The sequence below is a fragment of the Aulonocara stuartgranti genome (assembly GCF_965226115.1).
Source record: "Aulonocara stuartgranti genome assembly, chromosome: 14".
In the NCBI taxonomy this organism is placed as follows: domain Eukaryota; kingdom Metazoa; phylum Chordata; class Actinopteri; order Cichliformes; family Cichlidae; genus Aulonocara; species Aulonocara stuartgranti.
The window spans coordinates 28453166-28475101 of NC_138950.1; the positions used below are offsets into that span (position 1 = coordinate 28453166).

Here is a 21936-nt window from a genome sequence, read left to right on the forward strand (position 1 = left end):
GTACCCACAATTCATAGTACTCTGGTGTCAAACAAGTGGTTGCAGGGAAGCTTACAGAATGAAGGTAAACACACAAGCACATGAGGTGCAACCAAATACAATATTTACATGAAATCAAAGCGTATGCTTTATTACATGCCTAGTTATTCATTCACTCGTATTTTTCTTCCCTAATTCTGATGTTCTAACAAAATCAAGTGAAGTGATGATTATTAGGCAGTTACAGCTGGTCCTCCCTGTAAGACACAATCATGGATGATGTTCAACTCAGACAGTCATCCTTCAGCTTCTTTGGCTGTGAAGAAAGTAGAACATGTCGATGTAAAAATGTCCCAAACCACAGCAGTAAACAACACGGTTTGGCACTCACACGGTAACATCACTGGATGTGTCACAAAGTGCTGTTCCATTCCTGCTCCTACCAGTTTGAGCCCTCGTGTACTCACACACTCAAACACTCCAGCAGCACACACAGGTAATGTAGTTTAAGTCTGTGAGAGCTCAGTAACAAGGGTGGACTGGGACTGGGCCTATGTGTGAGTTTCGTTTTTCTCTCTCATTTCTCATTCATGCTAACAATAGATTCATACATTTAGATTTTAAGGTGAAAAGTTAGGGGTGTGGCTTTTTTGATTGACTGGTGGATGCTGGGGGAGGCGAGCCCCTCACCTTCACACTAAAGGTGAACCTCTCTGTGTTTTTGTGATGGTGTGTTCGGGTGCAGACCTGTGGCACGTCTGTGCTTTCACATGTCTGTGAGCATGTGTTTGTGGCGCCTGTACAGTTCAAGGATGCAGCTCACAAACCAAGCCTCAGCCTGATAACTTAGTACTTCTCACTCTTGTTGAAATACCCCTCACAAAAAAAGGAGTATAAAACAAAAACTAGTAATAAATAAAAATAAAGAGCGCTGCTAAACACTAACTTTGAAGATTCATTTTTGTCAGTGGGTGGTTGTGTTTGCCATTTCCATTTTTTTGGATGAACGGCGCCAGACCAGTTTATGAAGTTGGCCAAAATTAAGCAGGAGCTTTGGTAGTTCATTTCTGTATTGCTGTGCTTCGACATGGTCAAAAATCAGGTTGCTATGGTGAATTGCTTGTCTCCCTCATCCTTTTTTTTTAAATGTCATAGTTTAAATTTATTTATTTTACAGGCTACAGGTGCCTAAGGAACAAGCAGAAAGTCAGCAGTCACAGGAAAAGCTGGCTGACAGGTCGACACTGAAGGTGAAAATAACTCAAAGTAGCCTCTGTTCCAAATCTCTCTAAGTAATATTTGGTTGCCCGACATAACCTCTTTAGCCAGGCTGGGGCAGGACAGCTAGACAGTTGCTGTCTGATTGATTGCGAAGAAAAAGAGAGAAGAAGAAGAGAGTGGTTGCCATGGGGATAAGGAGAAGGGGTCCTTTTTTTTGTCTTCTCGGACTACCAGTAATTGGTGATAAACTTGAAGGGAGGGGCAGAAATCAGACGCAGCGAGGCACAACAGCTTTCGCCAGTATGAAGAAGTGCAGCAGGACTCAGGAAGCGTGTGTTTGTGTGATAAAAGTCAACACGAGCTCACAAAAAAAAAAACAACATAGAAAAATAAAATTGAGCGAGCGTGTGTGTTTGTATTCATGGGAGTTTGTGTGTTTTTCAGTCTGGTGGAGGCGACTGGAGACAAGGTGTTAATGAAATGTATGAAAGGAAACTGTTGCATCCAGCTGAGAGATACTCCATGAGGCACTGCAGACCATCGAGCACACAAGTTCACTCCAACTCCATTTTCATTTGCAGCCGGCAGGAGGAAAACAGCACACACACACACACACACACACACACACACACACACACACACACCTGGGAGCTAAAAACATCAAGTGAAGGTTTAAAGTGAGATGGGAGAACTGCACATATTACTTTGTCTTTATGTCAGAAGTAGGAAATAACAGCGCGTACCACCTCGTGCTTTATGGCTATACTTTATGTTTTCCTTTAGAGTACATACATTTTTATACCAATGTAAATGGTAATTTGAAAGCAACGTGAATGGGTCTCAAACAGAGAAGTGTAACTGGGGACTGCACTGGAGCTATTATAAGACTTTCAGGTAAAAAACTCTAGGGTTTTTATTTTTCACACATAGGCCCCTTTTGATTAAGCCAAAGTCAGTCCTATTAATGTGTTTTCACACTTGGTTGATCTCAGCCTTCTTCTCTGCTGGGTTTCCTTCTGACAGTCAAAAAGTGCTGACAAATTGTTCAAAGTTTGTTTTGAGGGCTCGCTGAAAATTCACTTTACTGTATTCGACCTGGTCAGTGCAAAAAACAAGAGGGAAAACCACAGAAAGGAACAAAAAACAATGAATGACAGCAGTGTAGATACTGACCTTACACACCATGACGCCATAGTTTGTCAGTGTTCATCAGATATAGACAATAAAAGATCAGAAAACATTTCCTGGTCTGATAAGAAGGTAAAAAACATGAAAGTGTGGGTCCATCCATTCATGTGTCAACAGATCAGGCTAGTGCGTTCAGGCCAAAGGTGTCTGGGATATTTTCTTGGCACACTTTGGGCCCCTTGTACCAACTAAGCATCATTTTACCCAACAGCCCATTAACTGTTGGTGACCACATCCATAACTTTATGACCACAGTGCACCCACGTAACAAAGCTCAAATCATCATCAAACTGGTTTCGTGAACATTGTAATGGGTTTACTGTTCTCAGATGGTCTCCATAGTCTCAATCCAATAGATTCACATCATGGATGAGCAGCTGACAAATCTGCAGCAGCAATCTGATGCTGTCATGTCAACATGGACCAGAATCTCTGAGGAATGTTTCTGGAACCTTGTTGAAGAGTTAAGGAGGTTCTGAAGGCAAAAGCACAAGCAAGGCGTACCTAATAAAGTGTCAGCTGAGTGATGGATTGTTTATCATGTAGTCCACGTGTAACCTTACTGATGCTTTGTGTTTACGTCTGTTTATTCTATGACATGATGCAGGCTGTAAATCAGCCTGACCTTAGCCTGCGATGCATGTGGTTCTTATTGTTGTCGCACTGACTCAGACCCACACTGGGACTTTTTGTTGCATGTTTATCAGTGTGGTTGTTTTTTGGTTTTGGTTTTTTTCACCCTGTCGATTTCTGTTTACTTGTCATCGCAGCTATTGAAGGTTCCCTTAACTAGAAATCTTGTTGCAATATTATTAAAACTGGAGTAACTTCTAATAGAGTCTCATAGTTCAATCCAAATCAGAATTATGCATCTGGCCTCTGACCTAAAGAATATGATCAGCGATTTCCTGCGTTACTTATTTGATCCATTCGGCTCTTATCTAAATATAATTTGCCCCATTCTTTTTCATCTCCGTGGCTGCCATTATCTCTTCACCGTGGCAAGTTAAGCCACAATTTAGATCATTAAAACCACGGCAGAGGGGAGTTGTAACAGTTGTTGTTAAATGACTGTCCTTAGAGGTGATATTACACGTGACTCAGTCAAATTTTCCTCATGAATCCAAATCCAGTTCTGAGTTGATGGCAGATTTTCTTATCTCAGGAGGTTGTCGTTCTTCCCCTCTCACCTGTGCACATTTCTTCACACCTCTTCAGTCTCCCTGACAGCTGCTTATATTACTGTGTGCTACTGAACTTCAGCACTAACAAGGGGAGACACATGCTGCTTCAGAAAGACACGAGCACGGCCTGCTGATACAAGTATAGCAAAAAAAAAAAAAATCATTTTTATGGTTGCAGTGCAGCGGAGATCGACGGCTTTAACGCCATCAGGTCTTGCTGGACTGTTCTCTTGACAACAAAGCAGAAGAATCAGTATTTTTGAGGCTGAAATGATTTCTGTGTGGAAGCACAAAGATCAAACAATATGAGCTGATTTATGATGTCCACAAAACTCATCTTAAGCGGTAAAGTTTCACAGGGGTAAGCAGCCGGCTCTGGCACAGCGAGTGAATGAGTGAGAGCAGGGGGCCGTGTAATTACCAGAATCCGCGCTGATGCAGCGTGCAGCCAAACACTGCAGGTGACTGCACAGAAAGTGAAATGAAGGACACAAGGAATGACAAATAAATTGTAGGTTAACCACAGATAGCTTGATTATATAATTAATGGCTGACTATCGTGCTGGTTGCTTCTGAAGGGGACAGAAAAAAGAAAATCAAGTGAAACATTTACTCTTCTGTGCAAGACCTGATATCAGCCCTGCAGAGCATGCTTTTCAGTTACTAAAGACAAAACTAGAGAAAAAGACCCACAAACACCAACTGATGGAGGCTGCAGAACATCTATTCAATTCAATTCAATTCAATTTTATTTATATAGCACCAAATCACAACATAAGTCGCCTCAAGGCGCTTCATAGATACAGAGAAAAAAACCCAACAATCATATGACCCCCTATGAGCAAGCACTTTGGCAACAGTGGGAAGGAAAAACTCCCTTTTAACGGGAAGAAACCTCAGGCAGAACCAGGCTTAGGGAGGGGCGGCCATCTGCTGCGACCGGTTGGGGTGAGAGAAGGAAGACAGGATAAAAGACATGCTGTGGAAGAGAGACAGAGGTTAATAACAGATATGATTCAATGCAGAGAGGTCTGTTAATACATAGTGAGTGAGAAAGGTGACTGGAAAGGAGAAACTCAATGCATCATGGGAATCCCCCGGCAGCCTATGTCTATTGCAGCATAACTAAGGGAGGATTCAGGATCACCTGGTCCAGCCCTAACTATATGCTTTAGCAAAAAGGAAAGTTTTAAGCCTAATCTTGAAAGTAGAGATAGTGTCTGTCTCCCGAATCCAAACTGGAAGCTGGTTCCACAGAAGAGGGGCCTGAAAACTGAAGGCTCTCCCTCCCATTCTACTTTTAAATACTCTAGGAGCAACAAGTAGGCCTGCAGAGCGAGAGCGAAGTGCTCTAATAGGGTGATATGGTACTACAAGGTCATTGAGATAAGATGGGGCCTGATTATTTAAGACCTTGTATGTGAGGAGCAGGATTTTGAATTCAATTCTGGATTTAACAGGAAGCCAATGAAGGGAAGCCAAAACAGGAGAAATATGCTCTCTCTTTCTAGTCCCTGTCAGTACTCTTGCTGCAGCATTTTGGATTAGCTGAAGGCTTTTCAGTGAGTTTTTTGGACATCTGATAATAATGAATTACAGTAGTCCAGCCTGGAAGTAATAAATGCATGAACTAGTTTTTCAGCATCACTCTGAGACAGGATATTTCTAATTTTAGAGATGTTGCGCAAATGGAAGAAAGCAGTCCTACATATTTGTTTAATATGTGCATTGAAGGACATGTCCTGGTCAAAAATGACTCCAAGGTTCCTCACAGCGTTACTGGAGGCCAAGGTAATGCCATCCAGAGTAAGAATCTGGTTAGATACCATATTTCTAGGCTTTTCAGGGCCGAGTACAATAACCTGTTTTATCTGAATTAAGAAGCAGAAAGTTAGCGACCATTCAGGTCTTTATGTCTTTAAGACATTCCTGCAGTTTAACTAATTGGTGTGTGTTATCTGGCTTCATGGACAGATAGAGCTGGGTGTCATCTGCATAGCAGTGAAAATGTATGCTATGTCTTCTAATGATACTGCCTAAGGGAAGCATGTATAGTGTAAACAGAATTGGTCCTAGCACTGAACCCTGTGGAACTCCATAATTAACCTCAGTGTGTGAAGAGGACTCTCCATTTACATGCACAAATTGGAGTCTATTAGATAGATATGATACAAACCACTGCAGTGCAGTACCTGTAATACCTACAGCATGTTCTAATCGCTCTAATAGGATATTATGGTCGACAGTATCGAACGCTGCACTAAGGTCTAGCAGGACAAGCACAGAGATGAGTCCACTGTCAGAGGCCATAAGAAGATCATTTGTAACCTTCACTAAAGCTGTTTCTGTGCTGTGATGAGCTCTGAAACCTGACTGAAACTCTTCAAATAAGCCATTCCTCTGCAGATGATCTGTTAGCTGTCTGACAACTACTCTTTCAAGGATTTTTGATATGAAAGGAAGGTTGGAGATTGGCCTATAATTAGCTAAGACTGCTGGGTCTAGAGATGGCTTTTTGAGTAAAGGTTTAACTACAGCTAGCTTGAAGGCCTGTGGTACATAGCCGATTATTAGAGATAGGTTGATCATATTTAAGATCGAAGAATTAATTAATGGCAGGACTTCTTTGAGCAGTTTTGTAGGAATGGGGTTTAAAAGACACGTTGATGGTTTGGAGGAAGTAATTATTGAAGTTAACTCAGAAAGATCAATTAGAGAAAAAGAGTCTAACTTAACATCAATGGTACTAAGAGTAGCTGTAGATAATATTACATCTGTGGGATGATTACTGGTGATTTTTTCTCTAATGATAAAAATTTTATTTGTGAAGAAGTTCATGAAGTCATTACTAGTTAACGTTAAAGGGATTGTTGGCTCAATAGAGCTCTGACTTTTTGTCAGCCTGGCTACAGTGCTGAAGAGAAACCTGGGGTTGTTCTTATTTACTTCAATCAGTGATGAATAGTAAGATGTTCTGGCTTTGCGGAGGGCTTTCTTATAAAGCAGCAAACTATTTCTCCAGGGTAAATAATGATCCTCTAAATTTGTGACACGCCATTTCCTCTCCAGATTACGAGTCATCCGCTTTAGGGTACGTGTTTGAGAATTATACCACGGAGTCAGGTACTTCTGATTAGAGACCTTAGTTTTCACAGGAGCTACAGTATCCAGAGTCGTACGTAGTGAGGAGGTGAAATTATTAACAAGATAATCGACTTCTGTTGGAGTAGCGTTCAGATAGCTGCTCTGCTCTATGTTGGTACAGGGCATTGAAGATGATAACAGTGGGTGGATTATATTCTTAAACTTAGTTACAGCGCTTTCAGAAAGACATCTACTTTGATAAAGTCTACTCTCCACCGCTGTGTAATCAATTATTGTAAATGTAAATGTTATCAGGAAATGATCAGACAGGAGAGGGGTTTCAGGAAACACTGTTAAATGTTCAGTCTCTATGCCATATGTTAAAACAAGATCTAGAGTGTGATTAAAGTGGTGGGCAAGAAATATATTATTACTGTAGATGTTCATGAATGTTTAAGCCTCGGAAAATGTGAGACCGTGTGTTAAAATGGCTGTAATTCCTAAATAGCTCATGTAAACCTTTTGTTAAAATCCTGAAGTTAGAGATCAAAATCTGCGCTTCAATCACGTTTTGATTGTATGAGTGAAAATCCACTGTGGTTGACTGCAGAGAACCTGACTGTATGGCAGAGAATTCACGTGAAACTGGGTTTTGCATTTTCATTTCTAGTCAAACTCAAACCCAGATTGCAGTTTATGGCCAAACCGATTCCACGGGTCACTTTTTGAAACACTGGGAACACGTGGACAATCGCAAATAATTGTGGTTAATATGGGGGGAGCGTGAAAAATCTATCAGTAATCAATGGCAAGCCAAATGTGTCAGTCGTGATTCTGCTGATCACAATTACTGAAAATGGTGCAATCCAAACGTTACCATTCCTGATTTATGTCTGCATGGTTGTCTGAATCAGTTTTGCGCTTGGAGATATATTCTGATAAACAATCAGATAATGAGAAATCTTTAATTCTGCCATTGTGTACTCGAACCCACCACTGATTGTCTTCCGATGCAGTGGAGCACGCAGTGAAAACCAATTCAGGCTCCACTCACTCACGCTGTTCTTGTTGTTGTGTGCCCTGAGTGGAAATAAAGGAAACACAGGTGGATGTCCAGATTTCTGCGGGAGGCCGTTGTCCCTTCTATTGTTTGTCAAGTGAGAATTTCAAATTTTTTTTCAGAGGAGGCGTAAGGCTTAGAGGCGTCTTTTTCACTGCTGAATTCAAGTCGAACTTTCACCATGACGTGTGTTTTCGCCCCAGTCCGCCAATGTAGGTAGAACTGTTCTTAATGACTCATGTGGTTAAATACAGGTCACACTGACTCACTGCACCATCTTGTGATGCAAACTGGGATTATACAAAAGTACAGGCAGGCTCTAGTTCAATTTCAGCTGATATCTATTCCACATGAAATGATGTTTTTCACATAAAGGCACAACAGCCGTTTGTTCAAACTGTAAAGCACTCATTTGTACACAAAGTACCATTATCCTTACCCTCGTTTCCCATTCATGGTCTTTTTCCCCCCCCTAAACATCTGTCTCCATCCTTCTGCTTTATGCAACTGCTGTCATGACCTATATAATAAAGGCCACTGTGTTTGTGTGTGTTCTTGCCCGCTAGGCCTCCTGTGCGTGTTTGAGAATGTTTTGCTGAAGATCTCCTGTGTGCACATCCCTCGCAGGGCTCTCCAGTGTGTCTCGAGGTACAGGGTGACCCTGATGTGTCAGATCTGTTTAAAAAGAGCGCACTGGAGTGCTGGTGGACCACTGTGACTCAGTCCCTCTCACACACGCAGGAAACTTCCTCAGGGCCCTCCCTATGATCACTGTACCCCACACACCCACACAGCTGACATTTTTCCTCAAAGCTCATCAATAGTCTTCCTTTTTATAAGTGTAGCATGACACCGTTATAAAACCTGCAGGGCTCACCAAAGTTTCTCTCCAAAGTGTATGTGCATCTGTATCCGAGCCCATGTTTTCACAGCTACCCCGTGAAGTGCTGTACTGTGTATAAAGGCACAGAAGAAGCAAGTAGATTACCATGAGGGCAAAGCAGAGCTGGAGGACATCAACCTTCTGGAAGAGAGATTTCTTCCAAGAGTAAAAGGAGTATGCATGTTCCACAGGAAACAAGCAACTAGCAGAATGTGTTTATTAGAGTTTTAGAGATGCAATAATTTGTAAAATGCACAGTAACAGAATACAAAAGGCAGTTACAAAGAAACACACCATCTATAAACAGTATCTAACAGCCTCTGTTGGACTTTTGTTTTACAACTTTGAATTGTAATGATGTAAAAAGGATGAGAGTGATTGAGATTAAAAAAAAAAAAAAATCCACATTATGTGAAACATTTAAAATAATCACCTGCATATTTTAACCCATCGATACTTCAGCTAAGTGTTCCAGAAATCACATAAAAGGGATTCTTTTTGTGCAACACAGGCGTGAGCGACTATTTATGTTAGATCACACCGGAACCTGAAAGCTACAACTTATACACAGGCTACCTTTAAACCTGAAAACTAAAATCTGACGGTCAGCGCCAAGAACCTTTGGAAAGTAAGTACACCCACTCTAAATGAATGTTGTAAAACAATAAACCACTAAGAAGTACAGAGTGAATACTTTGTATACAACGTGCTATTACACAGTTGAGTCTTCAGGACTCCTGCTGAGGTCAGAGGGCAGTTAATGGCACACTACTGTAAATACATATTCTTCACAGGAACTCAACTTCAAGGTGTTTACACATGTTGATGAAGATCATCACCAACTCAGGTTGAGAAAACACAGCATCACAGCGTCCTCTGCTGTCAAAATAAATAAATCTTTACATTACGGGAATCCCACAGGTGAGAACATTAAAAGGAAGCGACGACGAGGAATTGCTCAGCGATGCTGGTAAGGCAACTGTTGACAGATTAATTTCTTTACATTAAATATATACAAGGTTGGATTCATGTAGAAGGAATGACGGAGCATCGTAAAGCACTTCGTTTCTTGTACCTACAGATTATTCAGCACCACTTTTGTGCTCCTTACTATAAAAAACACGATCCCGCGAAGATTCTAAGCTGTGCATAAAGAAGATATTGAAAAAGCGACTAACACATAATCTAAAACGTTATAAATACTGCTGGTTAATGTGCTGTATTCTGTAGCTCAGGATTTATTTTAAAAAAAATCATCTACAAAGAGGATGCAGTGCCTGTGAGGATGGGAAGAAAAGATAAAGGAAAAAGAGAAAAAAATAATGCCTTTTTTCAGCACAAGATTCTCCTTGCTTTACTCCCTGAAGGTCTTCATATCCCCATGTAAACGCACTCTATGCACAGTGCTGCACATGTGCACAAAAGTGGCAAAAAGCACAAAAAAACCCTCGGACTAAGGTTTTCCACAGCACCGGCCAATGTCCCGTGGACTAACATCATCCATCACCTGTCATTTTTCAGTCCAGTTTGGTCCCCTTGGAACAAACTCCAGTGAGAAAATCAGGTCACAGTGTCCTCTGATATCAACGTCACAAAAGCTACAATTACTTAATTTAAACTGCACACTGATCCGATGATTTGTTGAGCAAAGAGTACAGAACGTTTAAAAATATGACTCGGCTGCAAAATCAATGTCAAGCTTTTGATGTCTAAAACAAAAACCTGCAGACCATGCTGTGCTGGTGCCCAGGATTACTGGTCTTTTGTGTGCCCCCCCCCCCCCAAAAAAAAAAAAAATATATATATATATATATATAAAGAAATAAAAGTTTGTCTCTTATGAGTCCAGTGGAAACATTAGGTGCAAATCAGGTTGGAATCGATTCTGGCCTCTTCAGGGAAACTGTGGTCTGACAAACTGTTTCTCTTCATTCACTTCATCTGTGCACGGAAAGCGGTGTGATCCTGTTGTCTGCTGAATTCTTTTCATTCCAGCACGTGTTCAAAGGAGGTGCAAGGCCATTATCCGCATACATTATAAGTGTTTTTCTCAGTGTCTGCCCCTCGGGAATGAAGTCGTCACTGGAATGTCTAGGGGACATCCGATGAGGCCGATGATCCAACCTTGAAAGAAAACATTCAGACAGTCAGCCTTTCATCAAAATAAAAGAAAACAAATATCACAAGCAGATCTTCTCATTCATAAACATCTGGTAAGACTTGCAGCTTCACTTAGTGAAACTAGCTTTCAGTGTTCTCCCTAAACCTAAAATTAGTTTCACAACATTTTTAAAAGTCCCCCAGGAGGTCAAGCTTAAAATTCTCATTCAGACCACAGATGTCTCGGAGCCATGGCAACCAGATATGAGGCTGCTCATGAGATGCGGACTCAATAAGCTCCGGTCAAGAGTACATATAAACACGGACATGCAGCCTGACCAATGAACCGAGGGATCGGCTTAAACTGAGCGACTTTAACTTTCACTCACACTTTATGATGTCTCGATTTTCAGTCAGAAAAGTCCAAATATAAGAAACAGAAGCATGCTGTATCTCAGAAACTTGGCACAGAAAATACTCATAAGTAACTTAAACAATGATGTGTTATCAAAATTACAAATTCCACAGCTCAAAGCCGAGCCTGATTTAAATTTGGCCGCTCTTCCCTTCAAGATAGTCTCCTTATACGATCATCAGGAGTTCAACCACCAGACTGACCAGACTTTACACAAGCTATTTTATTTATTTTTTTTTTTATATATATATATATATATATATATATATATATATATATATATATATATATATATATATATATATATATATATATATATATATATATATATATATATATATATATATATATATATATATGCTATAACATTATGCTGATTATGCTATAATATCTGACATTCTAGCATAATCAATGTGATTAAAAAAAAAACAACAACCAAAAAACCCAAAAAACTCATGTGTATAAAATGGTCCTACCTTCCTTACTGAGACCATTATCGAAAATCTTTAAGGAACTGAAAGATAAGCATATTTTTGATGAACAACAAAACAGACAAAAATGTATTAACCTGAATTCAAATAGTGCCAAATCACAACAACAGTTGCCCCAAGGCGCTTTACATTGTCAGGTATAGACCCTACAATAATACAAATGGAAAAACTGTGTAGAAAGGGTTAAATGACTGCCAGAAAAGTCCATTTTATAGACAAACAGACACACACACAAACAAACACACACAATCTGTGTACCAGATTTACTCTTTCACTTCACATCAAAAATTGGACATATCGACATGCAGTGAATCTCTTCTCAACTACTAACACACTCGCACTCTCTCTCTCATCCTCTGTGGTCCTATCACCACAGCAATCACGCCTCTTCTCACACTCCAACATCATGTCGATACACTGAACAGGCAGGAATCAATAGAAAATATGCGGCAGGCAACAACACAGCAACCCTGAAATCAGGCTATTGCCGGTGGAAGTTACAGCAGGCTGAGATGAATTTTTATGTGCTGCTGCAATCTGCAGCAAAATATTGAGCGGTTTGTGATAACAAGAAAAGAGCAGGAGGAGACAACTGCATCATCAGATTGTCGACGTTCTGTTCTGCACCGACGACTGAGCACAGGGCGGAGGGGTTTAGGATGGCTGCATGAACACAATATTGATGCTGCTAAGCAGGTCTGGTTCAGCGTCAGAGAGCTTAAAAATATAGTCCGGCGAACTAATGTGTTATTGTTTGTGTCTTTAGTGCTCTGAAGCAGGCTTTGGCAGAGCTTCACCAGGATAAGTCTGGCTCAATCAAAAAATAAAATAAAATAAAAAAATCGTCTAAGGCTCTGCACACAGTCTGGATTCTTAAAACATTTTTTTGTTTTGGTTGAACACAAATCATTTATCATCTTCGCAGCTCGTGAAACCACATGAGATTGCATTTCATAATATATTTAATTGATTAGTTTAATATTTTAAGAACCCAGATCCTGCAACGATCGTTAAATCACAGACAAATCATGAAACAGAGATTATTGATCCTGCACAGGTGAATCCCTCAAACTTTACTGAAAAGTTAACAAAGAGAAAAATTGAGCATGAAAAGTTCTGCCTCAGGAGACTGAACGCTTGATTTCATGCACAATCCGATGTATTCTATTCTGAATAGAAATCAGACTCGCAAAGTGCAAAATTGGTATAGGATGTGCGCAAATTTGCACTGCTCTTTGATTCGGCTCATGGTTGAGGGGTCTGGACCACCTGCGCAGCATGAAAGTCTCTGATTAACTGGGCAGCTTTGCAGTGAGCTGCCTGGTTCGTCGTAGATTACTCCCAGTGATTGGTAGATTGACTCACAGCAAGCTGGTCTTGGCTGAAAGCTGCAACGCTGTTCCGCATCTCATTCTCACTGCCACGCAGTGGTATCAGTGACACGTTACCATGACGTGTGTCTGGCAACTCACGACTCACGCGCTTGTGCTGGAGTCCATCCTGAGGCCACACGTTACCATCGTACTTTACCAAGGAGGAGAAACCGAGAGGAGAGAAGACAGACATGTTACGATACTACAATATAATACTACTACACTGTGAGGAAACTATTTAAATCATTTAACATGGTCCTGGTGAGGATTACTGATTTCAGTAGTGCTGTTTTATTTACTTTCTTTATTACAGTTTCTAAAACTTCTGCATCGCTGCTTGGTTTTTACAAGAAATTCACAGTTTTCACAAATAACAACAAAAGAAATAAAACAAATCATAACACATTTAAACGATTTATTACAAATTTTCCACCTCTCAGCAGGTGTTCAGGGAGGGACATACCTGAATACTGAGAAATGTAGCATACCACTCTCTCATTTCTGACTGGGTCTCACAGCAGAGATACCTGCAAATAAATAGAGGCAGATAAGTGAAGCAGACAGTGCGATAAAAATCAAACTGTGGGCTGAGTGTGTGTGTGTGTGTGTGTGTGTGGGGGGGGGGGGGGGGGGGGGGGGTGTGTCTTGGGAGACAAGCAAACAGTGAGGCAGAGATGAATTCGAGGACCAGGGGAAATTTGGAAGAAAAAAAAAAGAACAAGAACAAAGGGAGGTAGTGAAAACTGTTAACTGAAATTGACATGTTCTCTCCTATGACACCTGACAGTGACGCCACAAGCGTAAACAGTGAGCACGACTACTAATTTAAACTTCCGCCCAAAACAAACACTGATTATAACCTTCAGCATCCAGCGTGTGTGCCTGTGTGTGCGTGCCTGTGTCCCTGAAAAGTGCGAATTCGTGCCTCTGTAGTGTCTGCATGCATGTACGTGCAAATTTCATGCCACTCAGGTTGCCGTCATAGCCCTCTGAGTCATCAGTCATGCTGCTGTGCTGAATAAACAGGCTGTATTTATACGATTATTACTGTTATGAGCACAAATTTAGACTCCAACAATTATTCGAGTGAAGTCCTCTGAGACAGCAAAACACTGATACAAAGAGACTTTAAAAACAAAACAGCAATGCAGCATGCAACTGACACAAAATTAGGTGCAGTCATAGAATTTGACAGAATACCCACCACACACACACCCCCCCACACACACCCCCCCCCCCCCCCCCCACACACACACACACACACACACACACACACACACACCCCTAGCTCCTCCCTCTCCCTAGTTCACTTCATAATGCCTAACAGAGCTCATTAGTGTTTGCTGGCATTCAAAATGAGACAGCCTCTCTATTCCAGTGCACATACATGCAGCACAGTATCTCCTACATGTGACTTTTTCGTTTTTGCTTGCAATTAACTGCCCGCCATTATCAGCGTCAAAAGACTGAGAGCTGCTCATCTATGATTATGGATTACCAAAAAGCCACAGAATAAAATTTACATGATATTCCTAAAATTTATTAGCACCCTTATAAGCTTAAGCACGAGGTGTGCTGAGAAAATAGTGCTGCAAGGAGGAAAAAAAAAAGGGGGGGAAATTAATGTGCTAAGAGTTTTGAGAACATTAAGGGACATTTAGTGCAGATATATTAAAAAAAAAAAAAGATTGGGATGATACAGTCACACGGGCGCCTCCTCATCTAGCTCTTTTGATTATTATTTTTTCCACTTTCTTATCCCTCTCCACTCAAAGTTGTATTTTAACTGCATTAAAGTCAACATTTCTTACTCAGTATACAGTATCTCCCCTTCAGCATGACTCTTTGCCCCTCTACCTTCCACCTCTTTCTGCATCTTCCTTGCTCCCTCTCATGTCTGCTTGTTGCTGCAAGGGACACGGCGATGGAGGCTGACCAAGAAATTATACTACCTACAGCATGACGGGAGCAGCTGTCCCATTACAACTACGAAGATGACTACAGATGCTAACAATGCATACCCAGTGTAACATGTACACACAGTCGCGCGCACACACACACACGCACACGCACACACACACACACACACACGGAGGGTGAATACCTGAACAGGCCTAGCTTAGAACAGAGCCCTGTTTATAGGTGTATTCATGTGTGTTCACCCCCTAGGTGGAGTCAACCTTTTATATGCCTCCTTCTCGAGACTCTCATGCAGGGATCTGACCCGTTTTCTCAGCCTACAGAAAATCTAGCAGCTTTCTCCAAAGTTGGTTGTGTTTATATCCGTATCACCATGCTGCCATAAAGTTAAAAATAAATTAATAAATAAAATGACACACAGGAAGAGCAAAGGCTGAGCTCCTGCAAACACTATATTAGTGCTGCAATCTAATATAATGACAGACTTTAGTTATATTTCATGTATTGAAACAAATGTTTACAAATACAACTGTTTAAACTATAAATAAAAGCACAAGTAGAGCAGGGTGATATGACCAAAAATATTTATCACGATATACATTTGAAAATTTGCGTTAACAATATAACTGACAAAAAAACTAGACAAAAAACTTTACAACTCCACAACTTTATTAGTGCAAAAAACCCCAAAACAAAACATCAATGTATTTTCACTTGAACAAGCAGCTGTTTTAAGTGCATTAAAGTTATATAAAAAATTAACAGTGCAAATGCAAATTCTTTGCTGACAGTTTAACCAAAAGGCATTTCCAGTGGAAATTGGCCGACATATCCTCAGCATAACCATGTATAATATCCACAACACTTAAAAAGAGGTTATGCACACACAATACGGTAATATTAAGATAAGATAAGATAGAACTTTATTAATCCCTCGGGTGGGTTCCTCTGGGAAATTCGACTTCCAAAAAGCACAGCAACGACCGAAGTTACAGTTACAGAATTGTTATATATATATATATATATATATATATATATATATATATATATATATATATATATATATATATATATATATATATATATATATATATATATATATATATACATACATACATACATACATACATACATACACACATATATAAATACAGAGACAAATATAAATAAAATATACAAAGGGGATAAATAGAATAAATAGGAATAAAAAATAAAAATACAAGTGAATTGCACATTTCAAGTATTGAGTCTATTGCACTGTTGACTATTTACAAAAAGTATTGCACAAGGTATTGTACAGTGAGGTGAAGAGGCACTACAGCTTAGTTGTTCCCCCTCCTTTGTCCTCCTGTTTCCCCTCCCTCTCCCCTCCAGAGAGGAGTTAAACAGTTTGATGGCGTGTGGGACAAAGGAGTTTTTAAGTCTGTTAGTTCTTGTCTTGGGGAGAAGCAACCTGTCACTGAACAGACTCTTCTGGTTGTTAATGGCCGTGTGCAGAGGATGCCCAGCATTGTTCATAATGTCCATCAGTTTCTTTAATGTCCTTTTCTCTGCCACTGTCACCAGAGTGTCCAGCTTCATGCCGACCACAGAGCTAGCCCTCCTGATCAGTTTCTCCAGCCTGGATGAGTCCTTCTTTGCTGTGCTGCTCCCCCAGCACACCACAGCATAGAAAAGTACTCCAGCAACCACCGACTGGTAAAACATCCTCAGGAGCTTCCTGCAGATGTTAAAAGACCTCAGCCTCCTGAGGAAGTACAGTCGGCTTTGGGCTTTTTTATACAGGTGCTCTGTGTTGCATGACCAGTCCAGTTTATTGTCCACCCACAGCCCGAGGTACTTGTACTTGTTGACCACCTCCACCTCCTCCCCCTCTATCTGAACCGGCAGTGGACCTTCTCTGGACCTCCCGAAGTCCACAACCAGTTCCTTAGTCTTTGAGGTGTTGAGTTGCAGGTGGTTTGTGTGACTCCATGCGACAAAGTTCCTCACCAGACTTCTGTACTCCTCTTCCTGATCATCCCAGATACACCCCATGATGGCCGTGTCATCTGCAAACTTCTGAATATGGCATAATTCAGAGTTGTAGCAGAAGTCAGAGGTGTACAGGGTGAAGAGAAGAGGGGACAGCACAGTTCCCTGTGGTGCTCCTGTGCTGCTGACCACTGTGTCAGACGTGATGTCCTTCAGCCTGACGTACTGTGGTCTGTCGGTGAGGTAGTCGGAGATCCAAGCCACCAGGCAGGGGTCCACCTCCATCCTGTTCAGTTTTTCCTGAAGCATACAGGGCCGGATGGTATTAAAGGCACTGGAAAAGTCAAGAAACAGTATCCTGACCGTGCCTTTTCCCCCATCCAGGTGTGAGTGGGCTCTGTGTAGGAGGTACAGGATGGCATCCTCCACTCCGACACCCGCCTTGTATGCAAACTGTAGTGGGTCCTGGGCATGTTGTACCTGTGGTCGGAGGAAGTTGAGGAAGAGCCGCTCTAGAGTCTTCATAAGATGTGACGTCAGTGCCACCGGTCGGAAGTCATTCAGCTCATTGGGCCGGTTCTTTTTGGGGACCGGGACGATGCAGGATGTCTTCCATAGGGCGGGCACTCTCCCCAGTCGCAGACTATTATGTTGAAGCACAGTACGTATCACTCCGCGAGGCTCCTGCCTACGATAGTCGTAATGCTCCGACAATCCATCAAGCGGTGCGGGTTCGTAGCTTAGCAAAGTCGTACTAAAACATTTGACAGATTTTCGAGCGCCGTGTACGACATAAAATCGTTTCGAGGTCAGTAAACACAACCAGAATTCATACATAAGGCACACGGGATTATAAGGGGCACTGTCGATTTTCAGAAAAATCAAAGGATTGATTTTAAGTGTGCCGTATTTTCCAAACAACACGGTAATAACGACGGCCCGCTAGCACGTTCTACCAAAAATAGTGCTTTGTTGTGTATCTGACGGATGAAAGCCAAACCAGTTCCACACCACTGAAGTTGCAGCATTTTTACAAACCAATTCTGGTTCATCTATTTCATTTAACGATCTGCTTTCGCTCTTCTCATTCTGCATCGCCGCCATGTGTGTATGTAAACAAAGGCATTGCGCATGCGCGTTTTACCCATATTCTATTGCAATATTTCATTTTCCTATCGTTGCCCAACATTACACCGGTATTACCGTAAACGGTATGATATAGCCCAGCCCTAAGCACAATGCAAATCTCATGAACTTGGATTTATTCACAATAGAACAATGAAACCTGAAATTGAAATTGACGCCAGCAACACGTCTCTAAAAATTTGAGCTGCCAACTTCTGTGAGAGAAATCTATTCCCATTCTCGTCTGATATCAGATATATATAGCTGCTGAACCTCACGGCTTACTTACTCCACCTTACTAATGTTTTCTACAGGCAGACCAGTTCAGCACCTGGACTCTTCGACAGCAAAGCCATGCTGTTGTAATAGATGCAGCATGCAGTTTAGTATCATCTTGCTGAAATATGCACGGCATCCCCTGAAAGGCTTTCTGGATGGGAGCATGTGATAAACTAAAACCTCTGGACATCTTTCATCATTAATTGTGTCTTTCCAGATGTGCCAGCTGCCAGTTCTATGTATGTATGTAAGTATGTATTGTATGTATTTAGGTATTAATGCATGCAGGTACCATCAGACATGAGCACGGAGGTCCCTCTCTGCTTTAATCTAGAGACTGCAGTGTCCATGTTTTGCACAATGCTAATCATTCTGACAACAGAACAGTTTTCCACTTTGTCTCAGTCCATTCACATCTTCATGTGTTTCTGGTTCTTTGCACGATAGCGCTTTAACCTGCATTCATGAACCGCACGATGAGCTGTGCTCACAGATAATGATTTCTGGAAGTCTTCCTGAGCCCAAGCAAGCAGCTTACAGGCATTTACAGGCATGATTTTTGACCTTGTCCCTTACATACGGAGATTTCTGCAGATTTCCTAAATCTTCTGAAGTTATTATGGGCCATAGATTATGTAGATGATGGGATATTCACAGGCTTTTCATTTTTAGATTGAGGAACATTTTTCTGAAATTATTGCACAATTTGTAGAGTGTTTTTTGCATAATGGAGAATCTCTGCCTAAGATGCTCTTTTTATAGCCGATCAAGTTACTGACCTGTTGCAAATCAAGCCAATTAGCGGAAAAAAATGCTCCTGCGGCTGTTTGTTTTCGGTATTACTCATTTTTCCAGCCAATAAACCAACATTGCTGGTGATGTAATCAGAGCCTGAAAGTTGTGTATTATAAAAAAGAGAGCACTGAATAAGTACTCACCACTGCTGTCTCTCGGGCTTCTCTTGTTTCATGCTCTCATACAGAACTGTCAGTCCCCAACTAAAAATAAACATACAAATCACTTTAACAGCAATTCAGCTTCTTAGGATTCACAGTGTCAGCCTGCCCCCTAGTGGTCACTCTGCTTACAAGGCCCAAACAGCTACTTCAGATAAAGAAACTGTAGAGTTCGTAAATTAATAATTCAAGTTTAGTCGTTAATTATCCCTTTAAGCATGAGCCGAGCTGCAGAAGTTGCTCTGTGTAAACTTTTAAAGTTATGAAACAAGGAAGCTCAAGGGCATCAACCAATTTGGTTCAAGCTAACAAAACTGAGGTAATTTGAGATCAAAAAGATGCATTTTGATCAGTAGGGGTAGCACTAGCTGCTCCCGCCAACAGCAATGTAGTGCAGAGGTGTTACACTTGTATAAAGCTGGAGAATGAGTGGCCAGATATCCAATTATTCATGATCAGATAATCCCAGAAAATTGTTATTCCCAGTAAATACATTTTTTGTGCCCACTGAAGCGATAATTTGCATGGCCAGTCTTCCTCCTGGTGTGACAGCAGTTTCCATTTACAGCAGCCACCTGCTGCTTTGCCACTAAGCACTCATGAGAATAGTGTGACACTGGTAATTCAGCACAGGTGCTCACCATGTGGGAGGACGGAGTTTCTTCTTTATACCAAGGTAAACCTTCAAGTTTTTCACTGGCCATTCACGTTCTGGACGGTTACTCTGACAGACAGTGGGGAAAAAAGGAAAAATTAGTTAACGAGTCTACGAAGGAGATAACAAATAAAATGATAAAAGTATGTCTGTAGATCTTACTCTGACGTCCTTGTACATTCTGAGCGAGTTGTAATTGAGGATGAAATAACGCTCATGAAAACTGGTGAGGCCCAAACCCAAGATGCTTCGCTCCTCTCTGAATTTTATCATCCCGTGCTTGGATGCGTCCGGTTTACTGGCTGCAGGACAGAAGGCCAGATAACTGAAATTGATGCAAGCATGCCACAATGTGGCAGACCAAACAGTGCAGCAATGATTCTGTTGTTTTGTATTTACACAGGTAAAGAGTGATGGCCTCCATTGCAGCATGTTTCTTGATAAGCAGATGAGACTCTGTGCCGATGGAGTGAACAATGGGCAAGACTCGCTCCTGATAGTGCAGCGGTCGTTCTGAAAAACAGAGCAGGCAGAAAGAGAGCATGTGTGAAAACATGATGCAAACTTGGGGCATTTCTGGATGACAAAGAACTTTGCACATCTGCATTCCTCAATAGGGTCAAAGTGTCAGACAAACATGCTGAGCGCTTGATGACATAACTGGTACAGCTTCATATTTTTGGATGCTATAAATACATATTTCCGTAAATCTCACCTTACATCCTGGAAGAATTTTGTTTTGTAAATCTACATACCAATCTGTAGTAAATGACACCGTCTGTAGCGGTAAATTCCTTCCTTGTCTTCCCATCAACAACAACAATTTCCTTCAATTTCTCATCATTACTGCTCCATTTCCTCTTTAATCTGCAGATTACTGCTACTGTCATTTTCATACTGTCGCTTCCTTGTAGGGAACCAGACAGGTCACATACCAGATGCAAAACAAACTGCAGTTTGCAGCCACACTGTTGCAGGCAATTTTTTTTTTTTTTGCATTAGTCCTAGTAAACTGTCATTTTCCAAAGCAAAATAGCCCTGTACCATATTAATGAAAAAAACAGAATAATTAAGACAGAGTTTACAAAATACCCTATAAATTCTAAATCTGCATCAGCATAAAAAACAAATGCTGTTTGGCATTTGTCCTGCCTCCCTTCATCTTTTTATCAGTCTTACCCATTTCTTCCTTGCAGCAGATCTCCCAGCAGCTCCAGTAATCTTTGTCTTTAATTGGGATGTTCCGCTGGTCCAGAATCTCCAGTGTGAGCTCTAATGCTGTCATAGAACCAGGAATCTGTGGGAAGAGTGGAAATATTTGTTTTCTATAAACACCAGCCTGTTCGTTACTGTGGAACTTGATGTGTGCCAGATGAAAGAACTGGGTTGTTAAATAAATAAATGTGTTATTTGGTGAATTCCAACCCACCTTCACATGTCTCTCTCCACTGGCCTTTTCCTCCAGGTACACAGTACAAATGAAGTCACCTCCTCGTTCAGAAGGAGGCTGAAGTTTAGGGCACACAAACAAACAAATGATCAGACAGAAAAACTGCGATGATAAAAAAAGCGTATACACAGATAACCAAATGCAGTGTTCAAACAAGTCAAAACACTTCACACAACACATTTCACTGAGATCAACTGAACAATAATAAAGGTTAATTACACAGGCAGGTGATAAACTAGAAATTAACATAATAAATTAAGTGTAAAGTTTGGTGGAGGGGGGATTATGGTGAGTGGTTGCTTTTCTAAGACTTGGGTTCGGCGCCTTAGTTTCAGTAATGAACCCTTAACACATTCAGGATGAATTACAAACTGCAAGCCGCTTCACATCCAACATTAGCATCTGACCTCACAAATGTGATTCTGGTCAAAAATTCCCATAAACACTCTCCTGAATGTTGTGGAAAGCCTTCCTAGAAGTGTTGAAGCATCATATTAAACCCTTTAGATTAAGATTGGGATGTCAATCAAGTTCGTGTGTGTGTGATGGCTTTTGGAAATATGATGTATCCCAGCGGGATAGAAAACCGATCCAGAAGA

At 41.1% G+C, this 21936-nt stretch overlaps 1 protein-coding gene across 1 annotated transcript in view; it reads right to left on the reverse strand.

The window, feature by feature from the left end:
• Positions 1 to 8799: 8799 nt before the first annotated feature.
• The window catches only part of arap1 (ArfGAP with RhoGAP domain, ankyrin repeat and PH domain 1), a 60153-nt gene continuing 47016 nt past the window's right edge, over positions 8800 to 21936 (reverse strand). The window contains exons 25-33 of the mRNA XM_082501810.1: positions 21317 to 21394; positions 21067 to 21184; positions 20287 to 20400; positions 20050 to 20189; positions 19874 to 19956; positions 19215 to 19274; positions 13442 to 13505; positions 12971 to 13129; positions 8800 to 10723 (exon numbers count right to left, since the gene is read on the reverse strand). Of these exons, the coding sequence (XP_082357936.1) occupies positions 10691 to 10723; positions 12971 to 13129; positions 13442 to 13505; positions 19215 to 19274; positions 19874 to 19956; positions 20050 to 20189; positions 20287 to 20400; positions 21067 to 21184; positions 21317 to 21394 (849 nt within the window). The 3' untranslated portion in view covers positions 8800 to 10690. The remainder of the gene's footprint in view (positions 10724 to 12970; positions 13130 to 13441; positions 13506 to 19214; positions 19275 to 19873; positions 19957 to 20049; positions 20190 to 20286; positions 20401 to 21066; positions 21185 to 21316; positions 21395 to 21936) is intronic.